Source organism: Ammospiza nelsoni, chromosome 13 (genome assembly GCF_027579445.1).
Source record: "Ammospiza nelsoni isolate bAmmNel1 chromosome 13, bAmmNel1.pri, whole genome shotgun sequence".
NCBI classification, from domain to species: Eukaryota; Metazoa; Chordata; class Aves; order Passeriformes; family Passerellidae; genus Ammospiza; species Ammospiza nelsoni.
The window spans coordinates 11,736,732-11,764,111 of record NC_080645.1 but is presented as its reverse complement, the minus strand read 5'-3'; the positions used below and the strand labels follow the sequence as shown (position 1 = coordinate 11,764,111).

The window sequence follows — 27,380 nt, the reverse complement described above, 5'->3', positions numbered from 1 at the left end:
ACCCCACAACTTGTAACTGTGACTGTAATTATAGCTGTTCGAGTTTCCCCTGCAGGTTTTGCTAAACAAACAAATGAAAAAGATACCCAAAAGGAAAAACCAAAGCAATTTGTGCTCTCCAGTTATCATTATATAAATATCCATAGATTACTTGCATAGAGAGAAGATCAGATCTAATCTTTCACCAGAGTTTCTTGTAAATTGGAAATTACATTTACTTCAGGTGTATACTGTTCACCCAGTTCATATCCAGCTGTAAATTAGAGCAGTTTTGCCTTTTGGGAGAAAAACCTCACTTTTGAAAAGTGTCTTATTGACTGTGTATAGATTACCAGCAGCTGATCCATGGAGTAGATTTGAAGGTAGAATTGCCTATAGGCAACTTTCTTTATTGATTGTAGATTGATATCCAGTTGATTTTTAAAAAAAAGCAAAATAAAATAAAGATGCAATGTAATTGCCAACTTTTTGCAGGAGTAAGAGAAAGAGGGTGTCCAGGGAAGTGATGGAATCACCATTCCTGCAGGTGTTTAAAAGCTGTGTGGCCATGGAATTTAATGACATGGGTTAGTGGTGGGCTTGACAGTACTGGGGATACTGGGGGCCTCAACCCTAAAAGTCTTTCCCTCTCCAAATAAGTCCATGACCCTTTGATTGCCTCAGACAATACTGCTGTTTGAGGAGCTATTTGTTCTTCATCCTAACACCCACATTAGCATGCCGGGGTCACCTTTCTTTGCAGTGTTCCCCTTGGTTCAGGAAGGTGAAGAGGGGAGGAAGGCTGTGGCCAGCAGGTACATGAGCCTTCGGTACCTGCAGAGCCACGGAGGCTCCTGGGATGCTTCTGGATAACACAAAGGTCTGCATTAAAGTGCAGCCTGCCACACGTGTCCCTTAGCAAGATAAAAATCCTCCTTTTGGGTGAAACAGTTGTTGTGAATACAGCGTTTGCCTTCAAAGCTTTATCACAGCAAAAGCCACAACACCCATGAATTCCCACTTGCTATGAGTTCAGGCTCTAATGTCACACCTATGTAGGTGAGCTGATTTTTGGTAGGACTGAGGGTCCCAAACCAGCCTTTCCCTTATTGGCATTAATAATGCCTCTCTTTCATTCTCATAAAACCACCAGAAACTTATTCTGTTATTCAATTCATTTTGGTTTAAATCAGTCCTTGTCCGAGCACACAGCACAATTGCAAACACACTTCTTTAGGAAACCACGTGAAATGATTTATTGTTATGAAAAACCTCTACTCAAAAAGTTACAAAACTGAGATACCAAGCAGTAGCTTGGATCCAGCAAAGCACTTACACATTTTCCCAATTGAAAATCATGCAATTTAAATCTAAATATACCCCCAAGCACACTGGTGGTTTGGGACTGAAAAGCTCAATGCCCAATCCAATTCTACTCAGTGTCACACTGACTATTAAAATCAAACATGAGTTAAGAATGTGCATCCATTGTGGGTAATTGCTGGAAGCTTATGGGAAACTGTTGTACAGCCAAAGCACTTTAAATAACATTCTCCTAGTTTTATTAGTGTAAAACAGAGAAAGCCCTGGTTTTCTCAGGTTTACCAGAAAGAGGTTGCGTGAACAGCAGAACTAATGAAGACTAATTTCCCATAAATTCAAGTTCTTGTCTCCAGAATCCTGCCCCAATGCCCTCAGCACAGCAGTTCTGCTGTCTCCCTGGTGTTCAGTGTTTCCTCTAACAGGACACAGCCCCTGCTGTGGCTGACTGAGCAGAGGGACAGCGATGGGCACGTCCTGCTGGTTCCTTCTCAGAGGGGACACTGCTATCTGTCACTCTTGTTTTGCCTCCTTCCCCACTTCACAAAACAATTTCAGAACTTCAATCAATGAGACTTGTATTTTGTTTCATATTTGGTTAAAGTTGGCCATAAATTCAACAGCCTTATGGACAAAGAGTTAAAAAGCACCAGAGTAAACAGAGCTCCCCAGCCAAGGGTACAAAGCCTTGTTCCTACAGATGGAGGAGTCCTGATGAAAGTGTCCATGCCTGAACTTAATCCCTCTACTAATCACAGAACATATTCAATTATTTACTCTACCAAAGGCAAGACTTTGTGCAAAACACTATATTAAACTCAGAAACATGGAGAAACACTCCCACTTACCTTTCTGCTTTCAGGCATGTCCATCAGCTCCTTCCAGGCTCCTTGAGTTCCCACCCACCACATTTCCAGCTCCCCTCTGTGCCATCCTCCTGCGCAGCTGGGAAATAAATGAAGTTTTTGCACCTGTGCTCCCATTTCCTGTCATCTCAGACTAGCTCCAGCTGTGGATAATCATGTCCACTGTGGGTTGGGCCTACAGAGGTGTGGCCTCTTGTGCATCAATAAATTGAAATTTTCCATAACAAAGAAATCCGTTCCTATCTATTTGATGCCATTATTTTGATTCCTACCTAAGCCCAGCTTATATGATAACCACCTTCATGGCTTAGAAAAGGCAAGTTGAGGACACGAGGAGACTACTAAAGCAAAAAAATAACCCAAAATAACTTTATTGCAGGCATTTCCCAGATATCACTTAATTTTATCTATAGAAGAACCTAATAAAGCATGTTCACCATTTGTAGAGTGCATAATATGATTAACTACTCCTTCCTACCTGGCACATCTCAGGTTTCCTGTAACAGCAATATTCAAATGAAAGTATTTAAGAGGAGAAATTGCTGTAGCAGCAAAAGATTATACACTGGCACACAGTTTGTGAGATGTCTATGTATTTTTTCACTGTTGTTCAGTTCACTTGCATCCCAAATTTTCAATATTGATGTTTATATAAAACACCTCACTCCTTGATGATAGTGCTTCTTATACAGCTCTATAACATACACCCCAGTAAATAAACAGCATTTGAAATATATATGAAGTATTTTATCTCATTCCTCATGAAAACCCAGTAGTAGATAACTGTTCATTACGGCTGCTTCTGATTTGGGACAATTATCAGTTATTCTGATTTGGGGCAGTTATTATCAGTTATTCTGATTTGGGGCAGTTATTTGCATGCATGTAGCTCTTCATTGGTGTTTGAGGGGTTTTTTTCTCTCTGACTTTTGCATTCTCTCTGAACTGCTGGCAAGGCCACTTGCTTGAGGAGGGTGGAACTGAAGTGCAGCCCTTCCTTTCAGAGTACATTATTCAATGATGGGCAGGCAAAATTACTTCACTGGGTGTTTGTCTGCCCTCCTAATGGACATGAGGTCTAAACCCCTTTCCCTGCATGACTTCCCTGTGCTTAAGTACCTGAGTTCCCTGGCTAGAGTTTGTCTGCTTTTTAGCACTGGGCATGGCACAAAGATTTATGTTGCTCTGTGTGACCATACCAGCCATCCATCACTATTAATTACAAAAAAATCTTTCTCCTTGTTTTTAAAAGCCCTTTGAATTAGCTTCCATTATGAAGCTGTATCACAGACGGTCAAATGTTGGTGAACAAGGAGAAAGCAAACATTCTTGAAAACACCTTTGTGATCTATCTAGGCTGCTATGTCAGGGAGAAAGTCAGGGGATTTAGGTGACTAAAGATGACTTTCCTCAGCCAAATTTAGCTGAAAGTTACACAAGCAAGTTACCTCATCTCTCTCCAGAGTCAACGAGAAGAGATGGACTTCTTCAGTGACAGTTCATGCAAACATGAAATAAATACCAAAGGCAGGTGGAGTGATTAACCCTCTGGAGATGCTTCTTGCTACTCATTCATTATGGAAACCATCTCAGAATATGGAGCTAATCATCAAAAATCTTTGCTTAGATAAGATGAATGCTCATTTTCCCAGTGGTTCTAAAATTACAACCTTGTGTGTAAAAAAGGGGGGGAAAAAAAGATAAAAATATCTGAGGAGAATTTATAAATTTCTGAACACAGTTATGCCACTTTAAAAACAAAAGTATTATTTTCTTCTACTGAAGATGGGGAAATCATACTAAGAGTGAACATGACAGATAGTTTTGTCTACCAGAAACAAAACTGCACAGGCTACCACTCTGCCTCATCTAGAGAATTTCCTTTAAAGTAGTTGTTTTCACCAAGGTAAAAAGAAATTACTTAATTTCTTTTCATAATAAGAAACAGCAAAAAAAGTATATTTAAACTGTGCCAAGTCCTTCCTAATGAGGGGTCTGTTTGTACATATTCTGCATCTTTCTAACTACCAAACCCATCCTATCCCTGTGCATCCACTGGGACCAAATTCATCCCAGATGCCAACAGCAGCCCTTGCATGGCTCTTGCTAGCTGTCTGACTGGGAAGGAGTTAAAATCTTAATTTTTCTATTGCATTTCACTTTAAAGATAACCCTCTTTTATTACAGCCTGCCTCAAACCCTTGCCTTGCAAGTGACACTGCTCAGCAGAGCGTTTGCTTTTCTCTTTACATCACACTTTAGCCAATGCTGTGTTTTATAAGATAAAATGATAAATGGCCTGACTTAAATGACCGCAGGGTATCTACTTTCCTGCTACTCCATTCAAAAGGTTTCTGCGAACATTTTACACACCTTATTGTGTGACTGTGGCTGTCTAATAGCAAAGGAAACAATAGCCTCTGATGTCCACAGAGGCAGGGCATACCACACAGGTGCCATGTTTTACAACACCACTATATCTTGTCATTCAGAAGTGCTCCCTGAACAAATTGCCTGTCATATTTAAAGATAAAATCTGACAGTGCCAGAGCTGACAAGTAGTCCTCAACCCTGACATACAACATGGAGCTGAATTTCGCTAGATTCACTGTAGATGGATTTGTCTTTAGAGATTCACAGCAAAGCTAACTGCTGGCAGAGCAGCAAAAATTATTTCAAAACATTGCTAAGTGTCAGGCTTTATTAAATGGTTGCTTTAAAAAATGGGGCAAAAGCTTCTGTGTTAGATTTAGAAAAGAACTATGCAGAAATGTTTTTACATATTTTACTTCTCCATAAAATAATGATTTACAGTGTTTCTAAATAATAGAAAATCCTGCAGTACATTTCAGGATCGCTCCTTAGCACTGGGATTTTCATTTACACTACAGGAACTTGTGTTCCTTCATCTTTTGCCCCGTGAGGCTCTGGAAGGTACGCACAGTAAATGGGAATTAGGAAGGAGTGGCACAGTGTTGAGCAGTGCCCATCCCCTGCTCAGGTGGTGGCTGGGGGCAGTCAGAGGCTGCCCTGGGAAGCAAACACTGATGTTCACCCGTGGCAACACCCAGGGAACAGAGGATGGAGGCTACAGAGCTAAAACACAAGTGGCACTGGCAGATGGGCAGAGGCAGGGCAGGTACTCCACAGGAATGTTGAAATCCCAGCCTGCAACTACGTTCAGATCAGCCCCTTTTTGTTCTCTTTTGGGGTTCTGAGGGGTAAAGAGCCACATACACATTCATTTGCTTATGCAGCTCTTTGTAACCATTTTATACCTGTACATTTAACTCCCTCCCTGGCCAAAGAATGCAAACTTTTGAATGTGTAGCTGGAGAGAGTTTTCTGTTCCTGTTTATTAACCACTAACAAGGAGCTACATGTTTGTTCTCAAAGGGGAGAAAAAGGCATAAAACATTATCTGCAGTTCAATGCGCCACGTTGTGTCAAACCATCTCACAATGACAGCCTCGATGTCGAGATGTCCTTTCACCCCTGCTGCCAGCTGAGTGCTGAACTGATGTAAAGGGATGTGCCAGCAACAGGGCCTGCCTGCCCCTCCCCAGGCACCCCTGCACTGCCCCACCACCCTGCTGCTGCCAGAACCACGAGCTGGAGCCAAAACCCCAGAAAATACCAGAGGGGAAACAGGCAGGTGTCCCACAGAGAGCAGGTGAGGGCAGGCAGGACACCAGGGGAGCTGAGTGCCATCAGCAATCACAGGAGAGCTGCCACAGAGGCAAAAATCTCAAAATCACAGAATGGAAGAGACCTCAGAGATGTTCCAACCCCCTGCACTGGGCAGGGACACCTCCCCTAGATCCCACCCAAACTGGCCTCCAACACTTCCAGTGCTGGGACATTCCCAGCTTCCCATGGGAACCTATTTCAGCCTCATCACTACCACTGAGTTATATTCCTTCAAGGAAAGGGACCCTCATCACTGGTCAAGGCCAGCAGTGAGTGCAAATACCTATAAAAAGCTGGGAAAGAGACCAGGAGAGTAAGAGGGAGAATTGTGCCCTCTCCCAGAGCAGGTAACAGCAGGAAGGTGAGAGCAGGGGCTGCAGCCACTTCTGAAGGGGTTCAGGTGCTGCCATGCAACCTGAACTTCTGACAAGCCAGTGCTGATGTAGGAGTCTGGGCCAGGAGGATTATGCAAGTGTCCAAAATGGATGATTGACATCAGTTAAGTCAGGATCAATGACTGCAGAGCCTACTGCTACATCTTGCATCTACAACCGACATGTGCAGAAGGCTGTGGAATTACAAAATAGAAAATTAAGTGGTTAGAGACAGGCAAAACCTCAGCTACAGCCCCCACCTCCAATTTATATTTCAGCCACAGACCGGCCATGAAAATCAGGATCTGAGTTTAAGAATAATGGTCAAAAATGCTTTCTGTGAATCAGTAATCTGGGAATCAGAGGGGCGAACAAACTCACCCAGCTTTTGTTCAGATACACACGAGCTCAGTGGTGGCTCTAATGCCCTCTGACTGCTGGGATCTCCTGTCCCTGCCCAGCCACGGTGTCCTCCCTGTGCTGGTGACCCTGGGGCAGGTTTGCTGCCAGTGTGCACAGTCCTGGACAGTGTGGGGAAATAACATGTGTGAGCATGACAGGGAGAAAGTTCAGGAGCAGACACAGCTCAGTGTCCCCAATGAAATCACCCCTGCCCAGCCCTACCCCAGCCCCTCAGCTGAGACCTGTGCCATGGGACACAGCAAAGAACCAGCCAGGTATGGAAGAATTCTGAATTCTAATTCCAGCTCTAACTTGATTTTGGCAGCCTCTTCTGAGTGCCTCTTTTATTGTACATCTCACCTGGGTCCCTGGACTGCTACCCCAGGAGTGGCTCTTGTGTTTTTCATCTGTTGCATAAAAATATCTGCTGCTGTCACCAGGCCAAGAAGAAAATAACCCAGACTTTACTAGGGTGACCCACACAGGGATGCTTCTCACTGTCTGCAAAGAACAGCCCCTCAGATGAATTTGATTTTCTCCCTCACAGAACTTTTCTATAGCATGGACATATCCACCAGTCATTACACTACAAAAATCTCCCCAGTACTCCATCATCCTGTTTCCTACAAGGCATGACTTTGCCTTAGAAACAGTGTTAGCAAAAGATGTAATTGTCATTCTCCTGGGCTGCATCAAATCTTATTTAAGGATGGATCTCCTCTCAATTTCTCTTAGAGGCACTTTACCCTAGAGAGAACCAATCCATTATTGGAAGGAGATGTTCTGACCCCATTAGCTGGGCAGATGTGTGTTTGAACTGCAGACCTCTGAGCATCCTCAATCCTGAGCCAGCTCAGGCAGTGCTGTGTGAGGGCAGGCATCCTCAGAGATCCCTTTGCATCCTGCTCTGCACCAGGCAAGGGCTGAATGCACACTGCAATGGGCACCTGGGAGATCACTGTGCACAGCAGCTCATTGAAATGGGGGGATTTAAGGGTATGCAGATAAATATAAAATGCTGGGAAGTGTGACTTTGGATCTCTGCTGTGTTTTTTAAAAAAGCATTGGAGAGAAATTCCTTATGATTTATAATCCTCATATTGGCATGTACAAAAAAATCCGTGTGTTATATTGAATTTTTTTTGAAAACTGCTCTGTTCCAAGCTTGCTTAGTGCATATTTGACTCTGCCCCCCTGAGAAAATCAGAAAATGCATAATACAAGCATTTGCAACCTTTAAAAGTGGAAATGTCATAACTTAGTCTTAGTCAGTTGTGGCCCTGACTCTAATGAAAGTGATGTTGTCCAATATGCTTTGCTCTTCATTGATTTTTCTTCTATCAGCTGGGAGTTCTGGTAAAAGAACAACAGATCTAATAATATCAGCAAAGCAAAGCAAGTAAGGAACAGTGAGCTCTTCAGTATATACAGGTCAAGCCACGATCAATTTCCAGATTTGAAATTTTATTTTTGAAATATATGTTTAATACAAGATCTTGTTCTAAGTCTATCAAAGCCTGTATAGTTTCGAGTTCCTGAATGACTGCTTTATCAAGTAGCCCAGACTTAGGCCCCAGAGGTTAAGCAATGGAGGAGAAATAAAAATAACCTATAAGTTTCTGCAGCTAGTTGAACCCAGCAACAGCTCCTTAAACCACTTTTACATTCCTAGAGTTTGACATACCATAAAGCCATGAGATACATTGAAAAGCTATAAATTTGCTAAGTAGGATTTCTCTTCCTCTTGTTCTTAGAGGCCATTAAATTTATTAGATGTTAGAAAAATACTTGTAAACAGAAAACATGAAAGCATATGAAAAGCACCCTTTATCTTCACCCTAATAATTAACATGCAACTAGGAATAGGGTAACAGAAATCCAATTAATGAAGTGCTGTTAGTTCCAAAATCTTAGTGATAATTATGCAGCAAGTTTCATACAGACCATGAAATGTCTGAAATGAAATGAAGCATAATTGTGCAAAGAAGGCATCATATAGATTAGATGAAAACTGGCACACATGTCTTTAGCAGATAAGCTGATTCAGTTACAAACTCTAAAATCATACTCTGGGCCCACTGAAAAAGCAAGAATCCAGAGTGATAGAAGCTTTCTTTACTTCTTTTTACCTATTTACAAACTCAATGTGATTCTTCTGGTTTGAGATGATGGTTCTTTTATATAAATGATCTTGGAATAAAAACCTAACACTTTTAAAAATGTTTACCATAAACTCACTTTGAACAATGATCGTATGACCACAAAATACAGACATTGGCTGACGGATAAACTGCACATCTGCAACTTCAGCAATATAACTTGAGACCTTTGAGACCAGAAATGAACTCTCATCACCAAATGAAAAGAATACCTTTCAGATATAGCAGGGTGTGTAACCTTATGATATTTGCACCATTTTCAGGGTACTGACTGTAGGTAACAGGGCCTTTATGGTGAAAAGACAACAAGTCTGTCTCCTCAAGGAGAATTTAAGTTCTCATGACAGATTTCCTATAGAAAGAATGGAATTAGGGTAAAATTCAAAATTCAGCAAACACTGAATCCTGATTAGTCTCTGCCTCAATTAAGACCAGTTGCTCCTGAATGGAGATGCTGGGAGAGCACCTGAACCCCCACAGAAATGTTCTTGAGTCTCCTTGTGCTTGTGTCCCTCCAGCAAAGGCCCTGATTATTGCATCTTCTTTTTTCTGAAAGGTCACTACTGCCATGTGCTTTATCTATTGTTAGGAAAAGTTAAGGAAAAGTATGCTCTGAGAGTAAAAAAAAAGGGGGGAAAAGGAACAGCTCAAGGCACTCTAGATCCCAGGGATACTCATCTTGGTTTTTCTAGACATGTATAAGATATGTCACAATGGATTGTAAGAAATGTTTCAGACTAACACTGGTTTTGCAAATGGGTCTCCATACAGATTTTACTTAAATCAATTAAACCTTTTCTAAAGCCAAGGAAAGAATGTTCTAGGCTAAGAAATCAAATTTCTCATCTCTTGGATGCCTTGCTGACTCTGAGCTGGAGTGTGTGTTAATAATGCTCTCTGTCAACTGTTTTACTTGGAGACTCCATTCCATCCTGGCCAATTTTATTCAAGTTTCCATCACCTCTTGGCTGGAATCTACTAATGCAGAACAATTTGCACACACAGCCTTTGGCCTTAAGGGAACTCGAGGAATTACAGAACACTGCAGAGCACCTCAGCCACGTGGCCATGGGCACATCAAACCCCTCTGCTGATCAGTACAGTGGCTCCTGCCAGAGCATCACACGGAATCTGCAGTGCCAGTCCTTGCCTTGCTCTCCCCTCTAACCTGGGATGGCAAGGACACAGCTTTCCTGGGAAAGAGACACCTAATGACTATTCCTCTGACATAACAGAACCCTACACAAAATCTGATGTGGGTGAATATAAACCTGTGAAAAGAAATTCTTTAGAAACAACAGACATCCCAAACCTCACTACCTCCCAGTCTGTGTACAAGACACAATTCTTTGACATTGCCTTGTTGTAATGACTACACATGTTCTAAATTGCAAGCTCTGCTGCAGCAAACAGGGAACAAACAGTTTATACACTCAAACAGGCTGATGGGTGGTGGTGGGCACTGAGCTCCTACCACTCACACAATGTAACGTTTTGTGTCAGACATGGGAAGCATAAGGCTGCTCTGCCAGAAAAACGTGTTCTAAACCTAGCAGAGCCATATTTTTTTTGCCGAAGGAAACACTATTACAGCGAGTAGAAATCAGTCAGACTCATTTATGATATGAGTCTTACCAAAGGCACAGAAATTATTCTGCCTTCTTTACTAGAAGATTTGCAATATGACCAGTATTTAATTATATGAAGAAAAAACAAACCCTCTACCATCAATTTTATCTATTTACCATTATTAACTTGCCAGCATAGGCAGATGAGGATAACCATGCACTTGGACTTGACACACAGCAAGGCTGTGAGCAACGTACCAGTGAGGAGTAGACTCAGCATCTTTGAGTGTGCTGCTTTGATGAAGTTTTTCTCTCATTATTTGCTATATAGAGAGCTTACAGAAACCAATTTTGTCACCTATGCACCTTAAATTCCATGAACTGCAACTATGAGGTATTGAAAACAAGAACTAACACCTTCTGAAAGGCAAATGACAAACGGATTCTTTAAGCAGTTTGTTTGATAAATGTCAGTAAATTAGTAAATGCATAACACAAACTTACATATATTTTGCAGAGTTCTATAAATAGGTCTTAATAAAAAGTAGCAGTACCTAATGAAAAAATAATCAAAATAACCTAATGAATTGGTTTGAAAAGAAATGTACTTCAGGAAATATCTGATACACAATTCTAAAGTTTTTTCACTTAAAGGTCACATCAGCCTCGCAAAGAACAAAACTAGTTAATAACATTACTGTTAATAATGAGACAAAAGGGAAAGAAGAGGCATCAGTCAATAGAAGAACAGCAATAAAAGAATAGCGGAATTCTTTGATGTTGGATAGTAATTTATTAGGATGTTCATCAAAATAGCTGGTAACACAGTGCTCTCAGTAAAGTACTACCAGACTACCAAATAAGTACCAGACCAAAGTGCTAACAGGTGCATAACCAGCATTCCAGTTTGCTTCAGCAACTCACCTTCACCTTGGTAAAAACAGTACAAATACCAACAGGGTGTTTTCTTAAGAGTTTCCTAATACAGCAGCTGTAGCACCTTGTGGGGCATGCAGTGGAAATACTTAAAACAGATCTAGAAGAGTGGGGATAGTATTATATTCCATCACATTATACACTGCATATTCTCCATGGAATCATTTAATTCCAATAAAATCTGTTTTTCCCATTGAGAGCTCAGGGACTTGGAATGTAACTAAAAGATTCACTGGAAAGTTTTAATCAAACCTTTCAGGAGGTCTGAAAGGTCTGTATTATATGAGATGCATTATTATATGTTATGCAATTAAATATTGTGCTAAATATGACATGAATAGGACAGATTCCAGCTCAACTTTCAGATATAATTTGGAGGACAACAAGTTCTATGAGAGCATCTTTGCTCTGTAAGCTGAGCTGATTTCTGGCAGTGATAGAGATATGGCAGTGACAGAAGGTTACATAACACTCATTCCAGTGCTGGCACTCAGATCCCAGCTGCACTTTGGACCTCTGCCTCAGTTTCTCTGTGTAAAGCATCCTGATATTTTAACATAAAGAGCCACTTTTACAATACAGTACAATTAGAGAAATCAGTGAAGTTTTTGAGGAAAGGGACACTGGAAAATGTCTTTGTCTTTCATATGTTACACCTTGAGGGTTACAATGAACTAGGAAAAGCTAAAAACTTGTGACAATGAAGAGGTATTTCACTGCATTTGTTTTTTCTTTTTTCTTTTTTTTTTTGATGTAGACATTCATCTTTCCTAAGAAACAAAGCTTCTCAAGACACACTGGAGAGCAAAATGCTCACGTCATACATGCTTAGTTTCAAAGTTATGTTGCTATTCCAAGAGAGAAATCAATGTATACTATATTAAAAGCAATCATCACAGTCCTTCAAATGATTGGAGAGCTTAACTTTGAATGCAATTCAACCTAATAGAAGCTTTAATGGCTTTTGACAGATTGTTCCACTGATCAAGGGACATGTATGAAAATAACTGCCTACCAAGCCCTGATTTGATTTTAAGAAAAGAAAACTGAAGGTTAATGGTAAACAGAAGTTGATTGTTCACATTTTCACTGAAATAGCTCTATCTGACCTGTTCTTAGAAGCAGAGGAATAAAGGATAATGGGAATCTTATACACCTGACTTTTTACTTTAGCCTGTAATCAAGGGGACTAATCAGACCAAGATGTGTTGGCATGAAAGCAAGTATTTGACGATAGGGAGGGGGAGGAGAACAACTTTTGTGACCAAATTCTTGATCATTGTGGACAAGCCCCGTAAAACCAGTGGAGATTTAGAGGACGTAAACCAAAGCATAATACATCCTTTTGGATTATGAATGTTATCTCCTAAGCAACAAGAAGAGAAACAGGAGTTCCCATGATATGCGAAGTGCTCATGCATAAATATCAGCATTTTAATGTGCTAATTTTACTGGTTATTTCTTGGCTTTTATTTTACATGTTATTCAGCCAGTTCTGTAGCCTTTCTATGTACAGTGGTTTTGTAATTGTATAAATTATCTTCTCTTGTTCAATGAATGCCCTCAGGCTAAGCTGAAGAGGACGAATGTAAATGAAGGTGCAAGCCCAGCCACACTGAGGTGAAGAGTCAGTTTGGGCAGGACAGAGAGCAGAGGCTCTGTTCAGGATTGCCTCTGCCTGCACAGCTGGGGTGAGCCAGGACAGGGCAGGATGGGAGTCCTACAGAACAATGAGTGCTGGTGGTTTGGCCAGTCCTTCATCACTCCCTAGCAGCTCCCACCCTCTAAAGGCAGAATATTGCAGCCCTGAACTTTTCACTCTATGGGGAGTGCAGTGGGTGTCTGGTTTTGATGAGGAACCTCAGGCAAACAGGTTCTTCTTGTCTGGCCCTTCCCTGTGTCAGATCACTGTCCTGGTGGGACAGGACAGAAGATGAGCTGCAGCAACCTGAATCTCAAATGAGAAGCAGAGTGTCTGGAGGTACTCACTCTGTGGAGCTGTAGCAGGACAGAGGTGGAGGCTGAAGCTGGGGATGAGAGTTTCTCATCCCTTCTGCTACAGTGGAACAACCATTCTTCCAGCTCTGTAACCTTTGTGTGAGCTGAGAGTGGTCAGATCCCAGCAGAAAGCTGAGGACTGGCTGTCAGGGGCAGGGAGGGGTTCAGGGAGCCAACGTTAACTTTGCACCAGGTGGTAACAATTAAGAGAGAGATCCTGACCTGCACTGTACAAGTTTGAGCTCAATGACTCCCATATGAGTCCAGTTAATGAAGTTGTGTCCTTGAAAAATCACATCCCTTGGGTCTCCTGTGCATCCCACCTCATCTCCCTTGCCCTGCTCTCAGCCCAGCTTAGACACAAGCCTAAGCCTGGCCTGGTTCAGTATCCAACAGCCCAAACTCCACTGCATGGCACAGGACTAATGGAACAGCACTGCTGTAACTGAGAAAGGAGCAATGCCAGCTCTGAACACACTACAATATTTTAATAATATTTTTATTTCTATGCTATGACTTGAACGGAATCCCTGAATCTGCCCCTCTGCATTAAGTAGTCCAGCATAATTTTATATTGCATCTTGTACCACTACCAGTGAACCTAAAACCATATTCAGATGATAATAAGACAACTGGTTTGGATATTTGTTATGGTGCATGTTACCCATCCTGCACAGTTTTCAGTCAATGATTACTCATGGCATTCTTATTTACCCTTTAAATAATCAGAACCTGATGTAAAGCTTAGAACATAAGTATTATGCCTTTAAAATCTACTGTATTGAGATTAATTTTATTTATTTACATAACCTTTTCAACAGAAGAAAAGACCTATGGGATAAAATATTTTCATATACACGGATGTGAACAAAGCATTATAAAAACATCTCTAATTACATTGCATAACACAGCAGTTTTCTATCAAATACTTAAAAACAGTCTGTATCTTTCATCCCCCAAATTACAGAAACAATAAAAGTTTTTCATTTTCTGCCAACATTTTCTTTCTATCGGTGTAAAACCAACTCTGTATCAGATTTACAAAAGAAAGCCCTTGCCTTGAGCATTTCATTTGTACTGTTTCCATGTTTAGTCAGTAGCTTTTGTAAAATTGATGAATATTGTCTAAAGGCAAGTGCAGACAGGCAAACAGATCTGTATCTTCTGCAATCCATTTAGCCTGACACACACGTGCAAGTGAACTATTTTACCTCAATTCCGCCCTGGCTGATGAAAAGTAAATGTAAGCAAAATCGTGAACTTCACCATTTTAAAAGAGCCACTGAATTTAATGTCAGAAGTTAATTTATGCTCTCACCTCTTCCTTGAAAAAACTTGACCTTGGTCCTCATGCTTCTAAAGCATCCAGGCTTGGAAAAAATTGCTGTAAATAGAACATTAATTAGAGGCTGTGTCTTCCAGCCCTTTCAAAAAGGAAATGGGTTATCTAATGCTGGAATATAAATGGATTGCTAAAGAATCATTGAAACAAGCTAAATTATAACTACTTGAATAAAATAAAGAAATCTTCAAAGTATTTGTCAGCTTCTAACACATAATCTAAACACAGCAATAATTTATAGTTGATCTCTCAAGGTTTTTTTATATATATTTACCTTTAACTGTGTTCTCCTTTTGGGGTACCCTTTGGCATTACTCTGTGCTTCAAATAGTTCCACCACCTTACTCATGTTATTGCTATCAACTCCTGTGGGCTTTGGCGATATGAAATCTTCTCATACTTCTGCATTCCAACTGAAAACAATCAGGTTATACTGATTTAGATGATGCAAGACTGGAATGCAACACAGAGCCCTAAACCACTTGATTATTGGTATTTTGGCAGTCCTATTCCAAAGGTATTAATTTGTCCATATCATTGCTAACCATGGCTCAGATAAGTGGGATCTGACTGCACTGAGACCAATACCAGTTCAGCTAATCCACGACCTTAAACCTTCAAGCATAGGCAAGACCTGGGAACATGTATTCTAAAAATTCTGTTATTACTGCCAGCAGTCTCCTAATAGGTTTGGGATTGTTTTGATTTGGTTTTATTTTTACTGCTGCTGGAAATAATTATTTGCCAATCATTTTTTAATAGCTTTGCCTCCACTTCAGCTACAAACTCCATCATTGATGTGCCTTCTCTCCCCTTTGTGGTGGTCAGATTTCTTTCAATAGCGTGATACCCATGGATTTTAGCAGTGCTTAATTAAACACAAAGTAATCATAACATAACAGCATAAATAAACAGCCCCCCTAAACATTGTGCTAACACTGTTACAACATTAGCCTGTCTGAATTCATATTGCTCATTTCCAAAGCAATATCTGTTTCTGAGAACTGCCTTTTCAAAAGCAGAATTCCCACATCTTCAGCTAGCTTTTCTCTGAGCAATCTCCAAAGCAAACAGTGTTTAGTGTGGCACTAATCCAAATATGCCACTGGTAAAGCCAGCTTTAACTAGCGCAGGGAAGAGAAAGCTGGCCCATAGCTGTATTAGCAAATGTTATGAAATCTATGGCACAAGAGACAACAGATAAATGAGTGGATCATGGTAATATTATCAAACCTAGTTTAAGTAATAACTTATTCTTCAGAGAGTCTTTACATTCCACAGGATAACGAAAAGTTTTCACAGAAACCCAGGACTATGATGGAAACACTTGATTCAGGTATTTATACTTTTGCTGGCACAGCTTTACATAAAGTCTTATGAGGCACAACCTCTACTTGATATAATTGTCCTGGCAAAAGCTGGTAGGTGTGGACACAGTTTTATACCACTAAAACTGAATTTTTACTGGCACAGCTTCCTTAGCTCCAGGGAGGTCTGGCATATGTTATACTGTCAAAAGCACAATTTTCAGGAGCACAAGCCTCATCCACACATACAGCACTTTGCCAGTACAGAAGCTGGTGTGTTCTGGGTGAGCTCAGCCTCAGCAGACTTTAAACACCACATTAACACAGGAGGCATATTCATTTCTTGGTGGCAATGTCAAACTCTGAACCTTACTGGCCTCTTTGGTAATACAGCCTGAGTGCTTTTTCACCCTAATGATTTTCTGCTTTTTCTGGCAGAGTTGGACACCAGCCCAACCAGTTCAGATAAAACAGCAATTTACCAAAACAAAATTTTCTATCTCATTCAGGAGCACCAGTTCAGATAAAATAGCAATTTACCAAGACAAAATTTTCTATCTCATTCAGGAGCACCCTGTATCATCCCGCACAGAATTGTTCTTTTTATAGCATGTTACTACAAAACGTCACAAACAGTTTCCTTTTTCACAGTTTTTGGGTTTGTGCTCATAGAACTCACATGATGCTGAAATACCCAATATCACACAATCTAAATCCAGTTTCTCAGAGAACCAAACAACCTAAATGGAAGGTCTTACTTAGGTCCATCACTTCTTTAGGCAATGTACTGGGAAACCTGACCTCAGAGTAGGATTCACCACATGCAGAAACAAAGCAATGACTAGGAACTGAATTCTGAATTTCAGGGAGCCCAGGAGGTACAGATTCACATCAGAAATCTCTCCTAGTAGTACTCTGTTGCCATGAGGCAAAACAGGAAGGAAGTCTTGGGATCTGTGTTAGAATGCTCCTACAGAATCCCTCATCTGAAAAAAATGAAAAATGCTCTGTGCAGGCTGTGGATCTCCCTCACAGGGAACATTCCAGAACTGTCTGGACACAGCCCTGTGCCTGTGCTCTGGGGAATTCTGCCTGAGCAGGGAGGTTGGACCCGGGAACCCACTGTGCTCCCTTCCAACCTGCAACATTCTGTGAGTCTGTGATACACAGATGCCCCTGGGCCGCAGGGTCAATGGGAATTAGAGTGGAGGAAGAGGGAACTAAGGCTGGTGTTCTGGACTTCAGGTCTTAAAAAACACACACTTCTCTAATTTGGGGGCTGGTCCTTTTTATTATGAGACAGTAACTAAGCTACTGTGTAAAGACTGGTAAAATCCGCATTGACACATAAAATAACATACAATCAAGAAATCATAAAGCTTAAAAGATTCATGATAACAAAGCTTCTCCCCAGATGACCAGCATCAATAATTCCAGGCTGGAAGGTCGCTTGTTATTCTATCCATTGAACAAGATTTTGTAGATAAGCAATTACTTCTTCTAGATCATATGGCAGAGGCATATTACATTCATCATCATCTGTCCAGAAGGGATGGCATTCTGGTCTCTGGTCCTCTGGCAAGCTCTCTGCTGCATCTGACTGGCATCTGAAAAGAAAGGTAAGCAGATAAACCACTTAAGCTAAACTGCATCAAGAAACTGAATACTCAGCAAGGATACATTTGAGCATTAATTTAGAGAGAAAGATGATAAAAAAAAGAAATACGACATCTTCTGACACCAAATGGATTGCACATTTCCAGTGAAGTTGATTTCTGTTGTAGGCTTTGTATTTTCTAAAGGGATTTCTCAAAAAGCCAATCACAGAGAAAACTCAGTTAGTGTTCCTTTATGTGGTGAATTATTTTTTCATTATCTCAGCTGTTATTTAAAGTATGTGATTAAATCATTATCAGATTTAAATGTTTGCTGGTTTCCAATGTATTACTAGATTATTGAGAAAGATTAAACTGAATTTACTGCATTAAGGTCAGGGGGGATAGATTAAACAACATTAAAGAAGCCAGACTAGCTTTGTAGATTCTGGAGATTTACAAGTGTATCAACCTGCTTAGCACTGAAAAAGGCAATATAAAAAGAGAAAATTCTATAAAGAAAAATGGAAATGGAGGTTAATAACAACTTCCAATGATGAATGGGTGGGCAAAACTTCAATAAAATTAAATTAAGAGGCCAGTGTATGTTAGTCCCCAGAGAAAATGTTTAAATTACAATGTTTTTTATTAAATGGATTATTCATCAATACTAGTGAAGTCTAATTATAATATTAAACTGAACTGCAGCCTGCAGAGGAAAGTTTTTATAAGTGGCAACCATCACATCTCTAAAGATTAGACTAATACATGCCACATCAAAAACATTGTCACAGCTCAAGGAAGACTTCTCCCCCCCTTTATTCCCTTCCCCTCAAATAATTTGCACATTACTGATTAATTAGTTAATATTTACAATGGGGAAAAAAAGAAAAATGCTGAGAATTACCCTAATTTTGGTACATACTGCAGGTCTATCTAGGTCTTCAAAGAGATAACAACCAAATTGCAGAAATGCACTTTTATCTCTTATGTGACATTTTTTAAAATTTGTCTTCTATAAAGCATATAATTTTTGTAAGAACTTTAAAGCTGTTTTAAACATATATCCACCTTTCACCTCAGTAGAATGAACTCTAAAACCATACTGACACTCTCAACTTCCTTGTCCACACCATTGACCTTCTGGAAGAGACTGTTGCCAAACGAAAGATGTCTTCTTCTCCTGGGGATTATTAATAGCAGTGTAATCCCCATGAGAAAACATCCTTCAGCTTTACACCCATGTTGGTGGGTGGTTAATTGCTGCACCAGCATCCTGGGCACTCAATCCATCGTACATTACACTGCAAGGACAGTATTAACACAGAGCATTCCAATATATCTTCAGCTCTCCACATCAGCCCCTGATAATAGCATCTGTTAACATGCACTAAGTACTATTATGTAGCACATCACTTCATAAATAATAAGATTAGCCGACCTCAGGGCCCTGGGAAGAGTAATGTGTTTAAATGTTCTCATTATTTATTTAAAACAAGAATTAAAGGAACAGAAGCTACTTGTGACAATCCTCTTAGCATAAATATTAAACTGTTTGCATTGATAAGCTGCACTGTATAGAATAACAGAGGATTTGTTTTGCTGGCTGCTTTATAATAGTTGTTATAGCAAATGCAGTTTAGTGTGTGAGTTCTGAGAGGTACTTAACTGATTGTGTCATCATGTTCTGAAGACATTTTCCAAATTATATAAAGGAACAGGAGAAAATTAATATGCAGGGGAAGCTGAAACTAATTACAGCATAACTCTATAAGGCTTTTAAAAGCTTGCTTTATTTTCTGTCTTGGCACAAAATAATACACTCAGTTTGGTGGGTAGTATAAGACACTCCAGTTTAAGCATTTCCATCTTAAAGTGGATAAATTAACCATGTAATGATTATTGCAGATGACAAATCACAAAGCTCAGCCAGTAAACACTGCAGGCATGTTATGTGATCTGCAAAACTCAGCTAATAACAATAATAGTAAACATTTTCTCTCTCCCACATCTATTAAAAGTTTTCACTCAGAGAAAAGATATATAAACCTTTAGCTTCCTCAGCATTTCAGAGTCCTCTTTTTACCTTTCGTGTCCTTTTTTCCTTGCTCTCTCACACAAACAGCTTCTCCCTCCCATGTGGGTGTTTGTGTTGCTGTGAATGTGGTGGCAGTCATGGTGATGCTGTGCTGGACAGCCCAAGAGCCCCTGCTGGCTGCTTTCCCTTTTCTATATTTGTACCAGCAGAGCCTTTGCTGAGAGGTCTCCCCACAACCCAGCACGGGCCTGAGCTTCCAGGAGATCAGGCAATGGGGAAGGTTTAGCCATAGCACATTCCACGGCAGGGAGTAGGGGAATGGGAGTGTGTCAGGTCCTCACACTTGCTGTGCCAGTCTGGTGACAGAAATGCATCAATGTGCTGTAAAAACACAAAAAAGGGAAAGCAGAGCCTCAGCACTCCAAGTTCAGTGATGCCATGGTGCTTTCCTCCTTCTGTGGGACTTCTACAGCTTTGCTCCACACTAGCAAGAACAGCAGGGAATGACACATTCTTATCATTTGTCAATCATCTATTTTGACCAAAATCACAACCCCTGTTCCAGATCTGCTGTCATCAAAGACAGCTTAAGTTTTTCATATTCAAAGCTATGGGGCTGGTGGTTCTAGGCAGTCACCACTGCAGCTGGCAGTTAATAAGCAATTCACCTGAACAGCTCCCACAGTCTGGAACATGGTCAAAAGTGTGCTTTCTTACTCAGAAATATACTTATCAGACCTTTCTAGATAAGTATATTTTTGATTAATAAAAAAATTCTACAGGAGAAATTGTTCCTACCATGGTCTTTAATTTGTAGCAGTGGAACAGAGCTGAAGATCTTGCCAAAAGAAGAGCAACATTTTAAACTGAAGCAGAACAATCAAAGGCATCTAAATGACTGCACAGAATGCTTTAAAATTCTTTGTATCTGACAGTTAAAATGAGTTAGCAACCATAACTCCTGATTAAAAAAACAAAAAAAGGTTGCAAACCTTGAGCTGTGGTGGTAGTAGGAAAGTATGAAGAGTTACAATATTCTAAGTTAATGAAAATATTCCATATCAATTTAAAACTGTTATTTGAGTTACTAGAGTCAAAACTCCAAAAGAAAATAGAACTAACCTCTGCATATTATTTGTAAGAATTATGTAAAGAGTGGAAATCACACAAACTTTGAAATACAGAATAGATTCTGTATTTCAATACTTTATCTGCAGCAGGAGAACAGGAAAACTGCTGTGATATATTTCAGAGCAATTTAGCTGCAACACTTTGACAGTAAGTGTTCAATAACATATTATAGAAAGAATTGTTTGTTTATAGAATGCACAAAACTCCATGGTCCCTACTTTCTTACTGAAACAATCAAGACTTGTGACAGCTTCAATTTCAAACGCCCATTTTTAGTTACTGTTGAAGAGCATGTTCTCACTAGTTCTGCCCTCTGAAGTTCTCAGATTTTTCATAACCTTCTTGTCTGTTTTTTACAAACGGACTTTGTTCATTAATATTTAATAATATTTATTAATATGTTCAACTAAGTGATGACAAGCATTTGTATGACTGTTTGACTATTTGCATAACAGCAGATGATGCTTTCCCTGGAAGGTGGCTGGTGTCTCCCTGGGCAAGGGTGCATCCACTGAGACAGACACTTGCCTGGTCATGGTTCCCTGGGCTGCACTGATTTTTGATGATCAGGGTGCCATCTACATTAGAGGACACTGACCACAACGCTAAAATTAACCATGCTAGCTAAAGTGTGTGTTAATTATGAGTATTCAAGCAGTCAATAAAAGGTTAATGCAAAAGTCAAGGGATAAATTTATTTCAGTATTGCATCACTCTACTGACTAAATGACTAACATTATGCTTTGTTTTTAATCAATATATTTTACAGTAATGCGTGAGTCATTGATTTGAAAAAATGTCTTTTTTCTAACAGTTAAGTCTTGCAACTACTAAGCATCAAGTGTCAATATACTTAAAACACCCTTTCTCCAGAGCAGATACCTTTTTGTTCCATTGTCAGGAACAGGAATGCAGAGAAGACAAGAGGCAGCCTCGGGTTCTGTGTGATTAATGCAAGTGATTAATGCAAATAAGAATTATTACCTAGGAACCCAAATAAGGTACTGTGAATTAGAGTCCCTGGATTCCCTTGCACTGTTTGTCTACTGCACAGGAGCGCAGTCAAATCAGATCAATAGGGGTCAATCAGTGGCTCAGACTGCACAGGCATGCTAGGAGTGAGGAGAGGATACAAACAGCCCTGTTTCTGAGATGGTGCTAATTCAGTTACCTGTGCCCAGCAGTTCAAAAACCAATGGAGATGACATGGAAATTCATAGGGTAAGATGAGGAAAATGGGTCTGGCTGATTTCCCCATGTACTGACATGGTCAGAAAGGGAGGATGGGACATTTGCCCTGCAGGTACAAAAGCACACACTCACCCACACCTGTTTACTCCAGCACTCCTGAAATTTTATGTTTTATATGGGGAGCTATTTTCTCCTTCTATTTATGCTGGAAAAAAGGTGTTACTGTACTATCATTCAAAACTTCATTCAAAATAATGGCCCAGGCAAAAAAAAAAACAAAAAAAAAACATTTGGATCACTTTACTAAGACAAATGCACTCCTGAAACCCAGACTGACATCACTTTAAATGTCACAGCTCTGCTAACATGGGGGCCTCCTGTTCTGAGTAAGAGGAACAGCAGCAACTTCTTCAGACACCATCTTCCACTCTTAAAATGACTTTGCACATATGGGTCTGATCAAATATGGATTATTAATGTTACACCACAAAGCTCTGCTGTGGAATACAAATCCTACTAGAACAGGTACCTGGGACACAGAGATTTGCTTTAGGTTTGGATTGTTTCATACTCATCCCTCAAACGCGGAACTCCACATGGAAAATTATTGTGTAAACTACGTGTAGTTACTCTGACCTCAGTGTCAGGACAATCCCATGTCACTTCAAGACACTCTTAGCTGCCAGAGCACACACAAGAGAGACAGCACTCCAGCCCAGATTGCCTGTACCCAATGGAAACCAGTCCAGTGCTCCCCCAGAGCTTCTTCTGGAGAACTAATACAAAACATGAAATCTACACTGGGAGCCGAAACTTGTTTATAGTCCAAAAAATACTGAAAGCTTGACTTCTGATTTAGCTTATTTTAGAAAAAATAGCATATACAGAATCAGTGTTTCAGCTGGTACTTCATCAGAGGTGTTTTGAAGGGTGTTTGGAAAATGGGTTGACTAATGCTCCATCATAACAAAGGGTTAGGGAAGAATACTTTCTGACCTCTTTGTTTAAACTCTGTAAAACATAAGGAAGCTAATAATTAAAAATCCTTCATTTGATATTAACCTTTTTAGCTTGCATCCTAAAGACTATTTTCTGAGAAAACAGAGGATGGAGAAAATATGAATACACTGAAATACCATTTTTATATAACTATATCATCAAAAAAATTTGAATTTTTCATGCCCAAACTGACATTTTGACAGTTATTGAATCCAATCTAGAGAAGAGATTTTCTTAGTTTTTTTCATTAACCAATCAGAAAATTGCCAACTTTGACAGAAATAGTTTCTTTCAGTTGTTCCCTGCTTGCCCCTCCTGTGACTTTGCACAAGTAAAACCTTCCCAGGTTTACTCTACCTTTTAAGAATAATAAAAAACCAGATTAAATCAATATTTGACTTTGCAAACTAGATTTTAGAAGTGCTGGTCCCAAATAGGCAGTGAAATGAAGTGGCCAGATGGAAAGAGAGAAGTGCTTCATTCTTTTGGACATCTAATCCCCAGTGCATTCCCAAGAAGTCTGTCCCATTTACAATAAGTCATCACTGATGTTCTTTCATGTGGTGTAGTTACAGTGTGCCCAGCCATAAATAATGGCTGAGACCAGGACTGCTTTTAGAGAAGGGACAAAAAGAGTTTGTTTCCAGATAAGAAACTTGAAAAGAGAATGCCAGTTTTAGGAAAGGGATAGAGGCAACATCAGTTAAATATTTATCTAAGAAAAAAAAAAAAAAAAAAAGTATCAGCTGCACAAAGATGCAAGAACAAATACATTTGCTGGCACATCAAAAAATCTCTGCCTGCTTCTTTCAAAGGCTGATAATGGCTCATGGCCCTGGTGCTTTTGGCCCTTGCCACAGAACCAAGGTTTCCAGTCACTGGAAGAGCTTTACTTTTTGAAGGTAAAGCTCTCTGACTCAAGAGCTTTACCTTCAAAATAAACCATTCCATTGGAAAGGAGGACACTGCTGGAACATCCTGAGGCATCACTGGTGACAAAGTGGGATAGCCTGAAAACAGCCACCCTTGTGTGCACTTTGACAAAGTGAATCTATAGCAGAATCCATCTTCAGCACTGCAGAGTGCATTTTGCTGTTCCACAGAAAAGTAGGGCAGAGATCAATGAACCTGACACTAAACAGGGTGAAACAGCAGTTCCTTCAGCTTGAAAATGTCAGAGTTTCTATTATTACTCAAATTGTAAACCAGGTGAATATGAGAGAAACCCTCCAGATGTTGAAATAAAAGCAACCAAAGCACTGGTGGAGTCCAACCAAAAGACTTTTCAAGTGGTGCACCAATGGGCTTCACATGCATTTGCAGAAAGAAATGAAACTCAAAATCATTTAAAAAACCCATTTTGCTTTGTCTTAACTGTAAAGAACTTAAAATACTTTCCCTCCACAATATTAATTAAAATCTGTCAAAATGTACATCAGTCTTTCTAAAATATTTAGGTCAGAAACTAAGGAAAAGGATTAAGGTTTGTTTCAGCTACAGAGTGGGGATTGTAAAGCCCTGAAATCTCCAAAACATTCCAGTTCTCGGTGGAAAGAATGAAAAAAAAAGAGGAAACAAGAATTTCCTTTCTCCAAGACAGTAATCTCTGCTGTGGGGTAATTAATAAACAGAAATCTACCTGACTCATGATGAGTTTATCATGAGTGACCTTCCTCACCATGCCCACCAGCTCTCCCCTATAAAGGGCAATACCTAGGAGATGGCCCTGCAGCACAGGATAGTCCTGGCACCTGTGCATGATGTGGATTTGACTTCCCCAGACACAGCTTTTCCCCTCCTTTGTGTCCAACAGACCCAGAAACTGTCCGTGAGAAAATCAGTGCACCTCCTATTCCCACAGGAGAATGTCTGTGTGGGGCAGCCTCAATTCCATGTTTGTTTGATTTTTTAATTAAGAAACATCACTGCTCGCTATAAAGTGTAGGGGGTAGGGAAATCCCCCAGAGAAACACTGAATAAATAACATGGCATTTGCTGAAAGATGAAGTTTAATCCAATTTAACTTATAGGTCTAAAAATTGTTCCCTTTCAGTCCTGTTTCTCAGATGCTTTTGTCTCCTGTTTTTAGAATAATATGTATACAAGGAATGTATCCTGACTGTATGAGAAGCACGTTTATGCATATTTATATGCACACCCCTTCACAACAATACTTGCAAAAAATCACATTAGTCCAGAAGAGACAGCATTTAGGAGGAAATTTTCAGCACCACAGACATAGATTTAGTTACATACTTTTCATGATCAGCAATGGGAAGGGAGTTATTCCCACCGTGTTAAGAATATTTGGCTTTGACTTCAAACAACGTACAAATATATCAACCTCAATATAATTTATATTCTCTCAGAAGGAACCTAAAATTCTCTAAGCCTTTGCTGAGACATCTGATGTTCCAGTCCCCTCTGTTGCACTGTATGATAGGCTGTTTTATTTCACTTGCAATCCTTGCCTGCCTATGATTTTTTCAGACAAAGAAACAAAATGTCTGCTATATGCTGAGTATAAACACAGCTGACTTGTTTTCCCCAAAGTATCGATTTTATGCACTTTTAAAATAACTATTTTCATTCTGTTTGCATAATCAGCTGGGGCATTGTTCCTCTACATTTGCAGAAACACAGATGGAATTGCTGATTTGGAGCCTTTGGAGAGATTTTATAGTATTCTCCAGAATCTAAGCTTCTATTAAAATAAGGTTTCAAGCACTTCTGGTTGTGAAGATAGCCTGGACAATGTAATTTGATGCATGGTTATCTTGTTGAGTCCACAACCAGACAGACAGACGCAATAGCACCAAGGGAGCAGTGAATTTCCCCCACTTATTTTATTGGGTGTTTACTTGGGGCCAGATGCTCCCCTCTGTTGTGCAGAACAGCGTTAAATGACTGAAAAAAGAGAGGAAAAGGAAATGGAAATAAAAACCAGCAAAGAGGAGAAAAGGAAATCCCCACAGCCCACTTCCCAGGGGGCTGCAGATGCCCTCCCTTGCCAGTATTAGACTGCTGGAAGATCTGGGGCTGAGCCATGCACATGGCACATTTCTTTGAAAGACACTGTATTTTCCAAAAGAATGTCATCTGAGAAGTTAATGATGCTTCCAACATCATTTAATCTTTCACTTTATCTTTTGTATTCTTTCTATGTTAAAGTCATACAGGTAAGCAAAAATATAAACTTAGGAACTTTTAAAATTACATGGAAGGAGGATGGCCTTCCCATTTAATGCCACCTCATTTAAAACAAGCAATCCCATTTTCCAAAGAACTTCAGGATCTGGAGGCTCTGCCCTTCTGCAAGAAAGCTAAAACACTTTCCTTGTTGAGTGTATGATTTTCCATAAGGCACCTTTTCATGTTAATAAAAATCAACTGCTGTATGACAAATCCCTGTTATATAAGGAAAGTAAAATCAAAGGAAACATGACTGAATGCAACTAACAGCAACCACCTTGCTTGATCCTTAAATCAGTCTGGAGAGAAAGGGTCTGTATCTTAGCATCAAAGCCATGTAATCCTTCCTGCACGTCTCCTGCTGGCTCCAAATACATCCCACCCCCAAAATCCCCCAATTTCCATCAGGACCAAAGCAAGGGTGACCCACAAGGGGCAGCACTTGGGAGCTGAATGCAACTGCAGACCTTAGATGTTTGTAGTAACCACTGTGCAAGGACTCCGTGTGTGATTTTACACTGAACAGTCCTTTGTGCTGTATGGCTCATAAGGGAGGGTGACACCAAATGGAGATCCTGACCCAGAAACCACCTGGATCCTCTCAGACTCTTCCTAAGATGCAACATTTGCCTACTTTGCTCCATTTCAGAGAATTTGCACATTTCAGTAGCCAAAAGCAAGCTATGACAGATGGATAATAAGCACCAAACAACTCCAAGACTGAAATTAAAATCTTGTTTATCACTATAACGTGGGGCATAAAGCATAAATACATGTATGTACATAAAGGCATCTCTCTCTTTATACATATATATATATATATAGATACACACACACATATATATATACTCACACACATATAAGAGGAGCTTATACCACATCTTCTATCAAGAGCTATGGCCTTGAACTCCTAAGAGGCTTAGGAAACAAAGAAACAAACAAAACTAAAGGTTTATTGTGCTGCAGAAAGACATTGTCTTCCCTGTGTTGTGCACCTTGGCTGTAGCCTGCAACCAGAATGTTTATAACATATATTGGAACTCCTACTGTAAGAGCAATGCAATCCTGTGGGCTAAAACACAGTTTCTTTAAGGTCAACATGAGGTGAAATGGATGCAGGAGGGAACAAATAATAAGGAAATGAGAAAACAGATACAAGAAAGGCACAAAGGTCCAAGAAGAGTTAGGAGTTTAGGAATACAAAAAGAAAGCATCATGTAACTAATCACATTTCAACCACTGCAGAATTTCTCCATGGCTGCTGCTTTATTCAGTGATATTTTGTGGATAAAT

The 27,380-nt window shown here is 40.0% G+C and overlaps 1 protein-coding gene and 1 long non-coding RNA gene across 2 annotated transcripts in view; both read right to left on the bottom strand.

The window, feature by feature from the left end:
- The window catches only part of LOC132079254 (uncharacterized), a 76,553-nt gene extending 74,337 nt beyond the window's left edge, over window positions 1–2,216 (bottom strand). Inside the window, exon 1 of the long non-coding RNA XR_009419372.1 lies at window positions 2,148–2,216. This is a non-coding gene — a long non-coding RNA (uncharacterized LOC132079254). The remainder of the gene's footprint in view (window positions 1–2,147) is intronic.
- A 14,996-nt stretch (window positions 2,217–17,212) lies between these two features.
- Window positions 17,213–27,380, bottom strand: part of FTO (FTO alpha-ketoglutarate dependent dioxygenase) — a 222,354-nt gene continuing 212,186 nt past the window's right edge. The window contains exon 9 of the mRNA XM_059481337.1: window positions 17,213–17,548. Within this exon, the coding sequence (XP_059337320.1) occupies window positions 17,395–17,548 (154 nt within the window). The 3' untranslated portion in view covers window positions 17,213–17,394. The remainder of the gene's footprint in view (window positions 17,549–27,380) is intronic.